We start from the raw sequence: 10,050 nt of genomic DNA, 5'->3' as shown, positions 1-10,050 counted from the left end.
GGTCTTACTGAGCAGTTAAGTTTTAACATCCAAGAAAAATTCATTTTCACTTCTGGAAATTGGAAAAGGTTGGGTCAAAATATGAGGAGAAAAAATTCTAACCTACATTCAGTAGATCTGAGCTTTTTGTGAGAATAATCAAGTGTGTATCAACATACAGACTTTTCCTCTCACCATCTGGTATTTAGTCTCTATCGATTAATATCCTTTAAGGAGGGAAAAGAATTCTTAAGTACTTATTTTCAACACTTTATTGTTTATCTTCTCTATCTTGGTTAAATAACTGTTAAATTTTCAGTTTTCCTGCCACTTTCTTTAATGAGATAGCTAAAGCAGGTGCTTATTAAACCCTAATAACGGAGAATCAGGTGGAAGAATCTTACTCAAATGCAGAGCCCCGTGCAGTGGGTCTGGGTCCCAACCTGCTTCACTGGCGGCAGCTCCCAGGGGATGTCCAACCTGCTTCACCGGCGGCAGCTCCCAGGGGATGTCCAACCTGCTTCACCGGCGGCAGCTCCCAGGGGATGTCTGCAGTGCTGGTCCTGTGACCACGTGCTGGATGGGAAGGAGGTGGGGTGGAGAGGTGCTGCTTCCAGACGTTACAGATCACATAAAATATTTAAGGACATGAGATACTTTGTCAGGTGATTTACGTGTGCTAAATCAGTACAGTAATTCTCTGAGAAAATTGGCTTGAACACTTTGAGCAAATTGCTCACAAGCATAGTGCTTAGAAATGGTGCTTTGAATTTTAATTCATCTCTTCTAAATCCATAGCTCATATTCTTTCTATCACCTACTTTAAAAGGTAGCCTAGAGAATGTTTTTATCTCCTACAACTGTAAACTTGGTGTATCATTTTGTGATTACAGACCACCTACTATGTTTTTAAAAGAATGATGGAGAAGACAGCCAAAAAAGAAAGGGGGTGGGAGGGGAGAAAGAAAGAAAACCAAAACAAGCTCGCTCTCCTTGCCAACATCTCTGTCTTTGCCAAAAGCAATTTTACCCATCAGTTCTCCTTCTCCTGATCTCCCAAGTGGAGTGACTTTGCTTCCTCTTGTGGCTTCCCCACACTGTTTGAGAGATGCTGTGTCCATGGCTCCCACCATGGGCTTCTCTAGGTTTGGGGCTGTGGTGGCAGGACCCAGCTTGCGTTCTTACCTATGGTGGCCTTTCATAAATTGCTAATGGGTGGAAGGATAGTGAACAGAAGAAACCATGGTACTGATGGTGCTGAACCTTAGAAATTACTGAAAGAGAAGACATAGTCCTCCTTCCTGGTCATGCAGCAAAAAGAGCTTTAGGTAGCAACTTTAGGGAAAAAAAAGTACATTCGCTGAATATAAAAAATAAAATCACGGATTAAAAGTAAATGTGAGTTATATAATTCCATTTGATTATTTTAGCTGAAAAATTATACTGGTGCATGGAAACATAGATTTTCAGGGATTTTGATCATGGAGTCGAGATGACTGCAGATCTCAAACATTGTTAAAAAGGGAAAGAGTATTTGATTATTGAAAAATGTGTGGATTCAAGTAATAAAACTGCATCTAATGATGATGACGATGAACGTAATGAAAGCTTGTTTATGAGTTATCTTCCAAAGTCTGGGAAAGATCTTCAAATGTGTTGTGGGGGACGACTTCTGCTAAAAATATTAACCCATGTCAGAAACAAAGTCAAAGCCAAAAGGATTTTGAATTTAAGTGTAATCTATCTTCTCCTAATTTATTTTTTAAAGTAACAAAGCTCTGGAATATTTCTGAAGGACTGCTTATAAATGACTCCACAAATTGGAACCTTGGAAATAAAAACATACGTAGTATTTCATCTGTTAAAAAACAAGAAGATTTTTTTTAATTTTATCAAGTATCAAGCAAAAGGTGATGTTTAAATATTTGTCCTTACCAGGATAGTGACCCATATTTCTACTCACCATGAGACTTTTTTCTTAACCAAGTGTTTATTAATATGTATTCCTAGCATTTATGTAAGATGAAGATTCTGAAGGCACTTTGATATTTGGGAACACGTCTATTTCAGATGTTTAGAGTCTATCACTGCTGATTTTTTTATTAATTTTACTTAGTTTTTTCCGTGTCTTTAAAGTAACTCTTGGTTTTTTGCCCAGTAAGCCTAACAAATCTGTAATAAATGTTCTGTTGGCTGCATCGCTTGTAGGTACTGTGGTCTTTGGAATCAGGTCATTGGATTTCTGAGGAGCCATTTGAATTGTCTACCCACTTCCCTGCAGCTCCTGTAAGTCCGATGTTGTTTTATGATGGTAAATAAAATTTAGTATTGTCAAGAAATTATTATAAACATAGGGATAAACTGAAGTTTTTATGAAGTCAAAAGCAAATATGCTTATAACTAAGAAGACATTCACAGGACTTAATAACTTTTATCCGTTTATTTGTGAGAATAAATGTGAGAATGTGAGAACATTCTACAAGAAGTATCAAGGAATGCTATCCTAAGAAATTTTTATTATGAAAGTCCTCAAAATGGAGGAAAAACAAAAATGAAAAACACTAGATTCTTCGGGCAGTAATATATATCTTACTTAATGCTTATATTGTTAATAGAGATAGAATTGATAGGTATAAAAATTGTGGCTTGCTAGCATTGTGATGTGGTCTTTATATTTTGATATTTTTCCCTAAACTCTGCTTCAACTTTACTGACTTCATATGTTTAATGGGAAAGTTCTAGATTCTATTTTTTAAAAGATTTCTTAATAATTAAGTAGGTAATCTAAGGTATAGTTAAAAGCAGGATTATGGCTTTCATATTCAGAAATGTTAACTGGTTTGTGACAGTTTATTCTTTCAAAAGATTAATAGATGAACTATTAATGGTCAGGTTCTTTATATCTGCGGCCGGTCTTATTATTTCATTGTTTGAATAGGCCATATGACTATAACATAAGAAGTTGAACTCTGCTCTCTTACCACTATAGTTATCTTTGTTGAGTTGGTTTTGTTTCATTTTTAAGGTTACTATTTTGGTGGGGTTTTTTTTCAACTTTGTAAATATTTTCTTAAAGAGAGAAAAAATTCTGCTCAGCAGGACTGTTGGAAATACTGTGTAAGGAAGTGAAGTATAAAGTGAAAGCATAAATTTCCCCATTCTCTGTCATAAGAAATTATATATAACTCTGAATCACTTGATGATATTTGCTCTTGAAATTCATTTTACCTGCCTACATGGGGAGTTCATGTAAATTAATTATGTTCTTGACAGTTTTATTTCATTTTATTTTATTATCATTTCCTCACTGTCATTGTGGTCACTGAGGTATCGTGGAAACTCATTGCCTGTTGATGCTGTGAAATTGCGTTATTCTTGGATGTGTTTAAACTTGATACAAAGCCATGATAACTCTGTTGAATTTATAAAGCCTTCTTAATGTAAAATAGAAACAGTTCTAAGATAAGGAGGTTCTTTATTCAGTTAAATAAGTTGTTGAAAAACTGTACCAAGATGGAAATTAAAAAAGTGCTTTGACTTCTCCCAAGTCCATAACTGGCTCAAAACATGTCGCAACATGTAAGTGTTTTAAAACTAAGTTGGGGGTTTGTGGAGGCAACGTAGGGGTAAAATAAATTAGATTTAAAATATAGAGGAAAGAAAAAATAATGGTAGAATGGTACAAGGTAAAGACAGACATGGAGTAAAAGCTGATTGCAGATTTGACTCATCTTCCTGCAGATGCCACAGAAAGGAGCATTACGAGAAAGTGCTTCTCAGTTGTAAAGCATTACACCAGTGTTCACTGATGTTAGCTGCAGTATGGAAACTTCAAAAGGAAATAAATCCGTACAAGTTTTGCAGTCCCGAGCATAAAGCCATGTTCTCACATTTTTCTGTAAATGTGCGAATATACTGTGAACATCAGATTTTGTTCTTGCACTCCAAAATGCTGCTGCTTTGCTTTTTTTAGTTTGCCAATGTATATTTTAAAAACTTACTAGTGCCAATTATTTCTTCCTTAAGTAAATTTAAGGGTGAATCTTAAGTACAGCTTTGTATATGTCTTAATCAAAGTTTTTTGTCAACCACAAATTAAATTGTAGCCTACTTCTCTAGAAATACAGCTTATTGGAAGAGAAAATAGAGCAGTATTTTATCATAGTGAGAAGATAAAGTCTCTTTGTCACAAAATTAAATGTATAATTTTCTTCATTACTAAAAATCAAACTTCCTTGCCATGAGGCATAATCAATTATTTCATAACCAAATTACAAAATTGTAAATTTTATCATAAAAGTTAAACATAGTCATCTCACCTAATAAGTTATATTTAATTACTAAAAATACTTTCATATTTAACAGCTGGGCAGAAAAAAATAGTACAATCTTTATATAAACTAAAACAGCATACATTTCTATTGATAATTTCAGAGATCCTAAAAGTTTCCCACCATATAAACTTGAAATATGTATCTGAGCATTAACTTTAAACTAAGCTGTCAACATATATGTAAATATGCTATTTCCAAGAAGAAAATTTAAAGCCCCTAAGAAGAATAAAAATGCACTGTTTTTCCAAATGTGTGTATTAAACTGCTAATAACCACTTCTCAGACTATCTCTTAATATATTTTTATGGCTTAGAGAATTTTTTCTTTTTTTTAATTGTGATAGTGATGCTGAATTCAGATCATGTGGATATTTACACAATCTATAAACAGTGCTTAGAGGAATGCAGTTCCAAAATGATCTGTACTATATAAGTGTTCTGTTTTCCAGTTATTTTCTGATAAACTCACACATAACATTCTTGGTTTTGACAGCAGAGTCTGTAAATTGTCAGCTTAATTCTGACTTTGGGTCCATCTCTGCATCAGTGTTCTGCCACAGGGCAAGACCAGATGTGTGGGGTTTTGCTTTGGTTCGTTATGTGATGCGGGTTTAAGTGACGGAGTTTGTGGGGCTCTGATCTGGAGCCCACGCCCCCATCAGCAGGTGAGAGCCTGCCCTCTGAGGTGGAAGAGGAGCACATGCAGCCGAGTCTTTCAGTGCTTTGATACAGTCTTTGTTGGGGGTACACAGGCATTAGAAATCTGCTGGTCGGATCATCATGGTTGTGGCCTTGAGCGAGTAGCCTGACCCTTTCCAGTAGTACCACTTAATGCCATTGAATTTATTTGTGTTCTGCCTTTGTGGATAGTACATTCCATTTAAGTTGGAAGGACCACATGCATCAAACCACCACCCTGTAAAAATAAAACAGAAGGAATTAGGAACTAGGTGCTGCCAGCTCTCTCACTGTGAAGGTAGAAAGGCTCAGCTAGGCTAGTAATCACTTTCCATGCGTTTACAATGGGCATATGCGTGTTCACACCATTATGGCAAATGTTTTTACAAGCTGTCTTACTCTTCTTCTCTGGTGCTGGGTGGAAAGGCCCATCGTCCCCTCTGTCCTGCTTTGGGGAGCAAGCTGCATAGGCACTTATGGCACAGATGGTAACATCTGAGTAACTGCTACGTGGCTGTTTTTCAGTCCCAGCAACATGGTGGCTGGACTCATTCAGGCTCCTCTCTCTACTAAAAAAAAAGGTTTTTTGGCTGAACTATGACTCAAAATGTTAAGTACTCAGTGGAGCTAAATAAAAAAGAAATCTCTAAGTTACAGAGACGAAAGGGAAATTGAGAGCTAGAGTGGTGTGCTCACTAAGCCAGAACCCAGGGCAGGAGGGGTGCCCAGCATGACAGGGTGCAGGAGTGCAGACCATCAGCACCTTAATCCCTGGGCTTGGCCAAAAATAGGAGTTTGCTAGGTGCCAGGGGTTTTGAGAGAAAAAAATACACTTATCTGCACTTTGAGATACCTGCAGCCAGCCATGGTCCAAAAATATTAAATGGAAAATTCCAAAAATAATTCATAAATTTTAAATTACATGAGATTCTGAGTAGCATGCTGAAATGGGAACATCATGCCCAGGACATGACTTGTCCTTTTGTCCTGCATCCCTGTGCTGTCTGTGCTGCCACTCTGAGTCACTTAGCAGCGTCTGGGTCATCAAATCAGCTGAGACAGCATTGCAATGTCTGTATTCAGTGGCCTGAATTTGACTTGATTGCCCCAAAGCGCAAGAGTAGTGATGCTGGCAACTCTGAGATGCCAAAGAGAAGATGAAAAGTGCTTTCTTAAAGTGAAAAGGTAAAAGTTCTAGACATAGTAAGTAAAAAAAACTATGCTGAGGATGCTAAGATCTACGTAAGAATGAATTTTTCTCTGTGAAATTGTAAACAGGACACTGTTATAATTATTCAATTTACTCTTACTGTGCTAATTACAAATTAAACTTTATCATAGGTGTGTATGTATATATAGGAAAAAACATAGTATCTACATATATCCAGGGTTCAATATGATTTGCAGTTTCAGGCATTCACTGGGAATCTTGGGATAGATCCTCTAATAGATACCTTGGTTTACACATAGAAATCTCAGAAACTCTGTGTCAGAGGCATGCATAAGTACAATATCACTTATGATAAATTTTAAAAGAAAGTGAATGAATCTGGACTCCAGGCTAAGCAAGTGGTGGGCGGGGCTGACATGGGTGGGGCTGACGCTGACGGGAATGGGTCTCCTCGTTCTCAGGACCTCTCTACTTTCTCTCTTGGGCTGCTCTTCTCCTTTCCAGCCTCTTTTCCAATTCCATTCTCAGCCCCTAAATCTTGATTTGAGCAAATAAAGTTATTGTTTCCTTGGTTATTAATGTAATTCTCCTGCTCTTGAGTAGCTCATGACATGCGGGAGACCTGAAAACCAGCAGCTCTCTATGGAGTGCCGTGCACAGTGGGGACCGCAGTGCGGAGCAGAGCCGCAGGAGGGTGTGCTCCCTCACATGTGGCCTTCCCCTTTTCAGCTTTAAAAAGGGTTATCATGATAGCATGAGGAAAACAGCAGCTTTTTACAAAGTCAATGTAATAGTCATCATCTTTTTTCTAGCTGAATAATATTCATGGTATACATATACCACAGTTTATTGATCCATTCATGGGTTGATGAGCACTTGGGTTGCTTCCACCTTTTGTATTTACCTGGATGGAGCTGAAACACATTCTTCTTTGTAAAGTATCACAAGAATGGAAATGCAGGTATCCAGTGTACTCAATACTAATATGAATCTAACAGAAAAACAACTACATGCCGATGCAAGAGAATAACACAAGTAGATTCAAGTGGGGGAAGGAGAGTGGAGAGGGGGATTGGGCAGTTCTCCCCTGATGGACACACTGTGAGGGTGCACAGCACACCCCCAGGATGAAGGGCTCAATTGCCTCAATTAAACTTGAATTTTATCTTAGAAACAAAAAAAGGCCGGGCACAATGGCTCACACCTGTAATCCTAACACTTTGGGAGGCTGAGGCGGGTAGTTTGCTTGAGCTCAGGAGTTCAAGACCAGCCTGAGCAAGAGTGAGACCCTATCTCTACTAAAAATGGAAAAATTAGCCAGGCATTGTGGCACATGCCTGTCGTCCCAGATACTCAGGAGGCTGAAGCAAGGGGATTGCTCAAGCACAAGAGTTCAAGGTTGCTGTGAGCTATGACATGACAGCACTCTACTCATGACAGTAGAGTGAGACTATATCTCAGAAAAAATAAAAAGGAATAAAGAAACATAATATAACCTAATCATTTGTACCTTCATATTAATCTGAATTTTTAAAAAATAAATTTTTAAGGTCAGTGTAATGCTTTCACTTGGTGACGTCATGCGGCTAATCCGGAAGACCTGTGTTACCCTATACTGTATCACCCCAGGAATCAGAAAATCGATGTTTTAAACAGGACCTAATTCTTTCAGTATTAAAGACCTGAAATTTAAAAACATAAAAATGACTAAATTTTATTTTCATGTGACTCTTTCCACTATAAATAATGGTTGTCATAGTGTAAACGTACTGTAATTTGGATGTTCTGTTTGTTTTATGTAGTACCTGGTATTTGTGAACTATATTGACCATAGTCTTACCTGTGGTTTTCCTGGTTGAGTAATGCATTAATTTTGTAAAATCTATGTTCTCTGCCAGTGTTCCTTTTTGCCTTTTCATTCATTTTATGCTACTGGGAGAATTTTGTTGCTGTTTTAACTCTGTCACGTTTTCAGACCTAACTGACATTAGTCAGACCAAGTCACTTGTCTCAGTCACTACCAGCTGGTTCCCTTTAGTCAATGTCTAAACTTCCCAGAGTTGGAAGAACAAGTTTCCCAGCCGTGGCTGCACACTCACGTTTCCAACACCAGCCTCTCCAGTGTGGTGACTGGTCAGTGACTGTGACGACAGGCCTGCAGGTGGCTGCTGCTATCAGTTCTAAACCAATCTGATACTAAAGGTAGAAGCATGAAAGGCCTTAATGTAAAGGAGGCAGTGACTCTAAAAAAGCAGGTTGGTTAGTTTCTCTGTGTTTGTTAAGTATATGCTATATGTTAATGAAATCCTTTTAAGAAAGACAACTAAAAATTCCCTGTTTGAACATTAAATTATTAATTGGAAATATTTCTATAGTAATTAATCTATATCATTATTTTTGGTTGCCATTTTAACTTTTTTTAAACGGCCAAAGGAATTAAACCACCTCCCTGACATCTAATATTCAGCAAACACAAACTTAAGAATTTGCTAAATATCAAAGTCCCTCTCCTAGCCAGTGGTAGGTCCTGAGAAGACACAGTTGGCCTGCTGACTATTCTCTGTCCAAATCATATTCTCACTCAAAACCTAACAAACCTAAAAAAGTAAAAAACAAATTGACCTATACCAATCTGCCTATTCACGCCGTTTTGGACATTGTTACCAAACACAGTTTGAAGTCCAAATCGCCAACCTTTCACTCTATGAAATTGTCCTTTGCCAATATAAATAGGAAAACAGAAAGTCGTCCCTACCTCCTGTCAGCATTTGTGAACATTTGCAAATGCACTTGTCGTTGTCGGCATCCTTTGTGCTAAAATCATTTCCTGGTTGGCTTATGCTGCTTATTTTGCCGGCTGTCCCTGTGAGTCCTTTAAGGTGAATCCTGTATGCATGCAAAGGAAAAAAAAATGTAATTGGCTGGGGTTGCCGATTACCGTAGTGGAAATTTTTTTGTAATGAAGAATTCCATTCTACAGAAGTGTGTTCTGGACTGGTTAGTGTACTAATGCATACTCTGGACAAAATATTTTGCGCTGATATAAACAGGAACCAACTTATCATCAAATCCTTTGGAAAAGAAGGATGTTTTCATGAAACCTTCAACACATATCACTTGCACAAGCATCAACAGTGACTGTAGGGCCCTGTAATTTATTTGCCTTCTGCTTTCAGATAAACAAAAGAGAGAGAAATGCAACAGGAGGGAACCACTTCCCAGGTCTGCCAGCCGCATCCCTTTTGAAACAAGAGTCCTGAGCTGACTGGACACTTTAAACCTCGTTATTTTCTCTAGGGGGTTGGGAGGGGATGACGGAGAGGGCAAGAGGTAATAAGCGAGGGGTGATCACTGAAAAGGAGGCTCATGTTGCCTCCTGTCCATGTAGTGGTGTGATGAACCTGTTAGACATTGAGAAAGGGAAGAATATCATACTAAGTTAGACACTGAATACTAGCCCACCTGTTTAGAATACAGCTGTTCTTTTACTTACAATGGGGTGATATCCTAATAAACCCATTGTTTAGTTGAGAATATTCTAAGTTGGAAGTGCATTTAATACACCTGACCTACCAAACCTCATAGATTAGCCCGGCCTATCTTAAGCTTGCTCAGAGCACTCCTATCAGCCCACAGCTGGGCAGGATTGTTGGACAACACAGTACACTGCTGTCCCTGAGGTCGAGTGGCTGGCTGGGAGCTTCAGCTTGCTGGCCCTGCTCAGCATTATGAGAAAGTATCATACCACATATGGTTAGTCTTGGAAAAGATCAAAATTTTAAATTCAAAGTATGCCTTTAGGCTCGGCGCCTATAGCTCAACTGGCTAAGGCGCCAGCCACGTACACCTAAGGTGGCGGGTTCGAATCCCCAGCCCGGACCCGCCAAAC

General features: G+C 38.3%; 1 protein-coding gene across 3 annotated transcripts in view; it reads right to left on the bottom strand.

Moving 5' to 3' along the window:
* Nucleotides 1–4,692: 4,692 nt before the first annotated feature.
* ANGPT2 (angiopoietin 2) overlaps nt 4,693–10,050 on the bottom strand; it is a 59,663-nt gene continuing 54,305 nt past the window's right edge. For 2 of the 3 annotated variants that reach the window (XM_012809850.2, XM_003797279.3), the window contains exons 8-9: nt 8,917–9,047; nt 4,693–5,228 (exon numbers count right to left, since the gene is read on the bottom strand). In XM_012809850.2, coding sequence (XP_012665304.1) covers nt 5,068–5,228; nt 8,917–9,047 — 292 coding nt within the window. In that variant the 3' untranslated portion in view covers nt 4,693–5,067. The remainder of the gene's footprint in view (nt 5,229–8,916; nt 9,048–10,050) is intronic. The other variant, XM_012809851.2, reaches the window with a different exon arrangement.

This window comes from Otolemur garnettii, unplaced genomic scaffold (genome assembly GCF_000181295.1).
Source record: "Otolemur garnettii isolate 467f Iridium unplaced genomic scaffold, OtoGar3 scaffold00114, whole genome shotgun sequence".
In the NCBI taxonomy this organism is placed as follows: domain Eukaryota; kingdom Metazoa; phylum Chordata; class Mammalia; order Primates; family Galagidae; genus Otolemur; species Otolemur garnettii.
The sequence above is the reverse complement of the archived record's forward strand: the minus strand, read 5'-3'. Positions and strand labels throughout refer to the sequence as shown.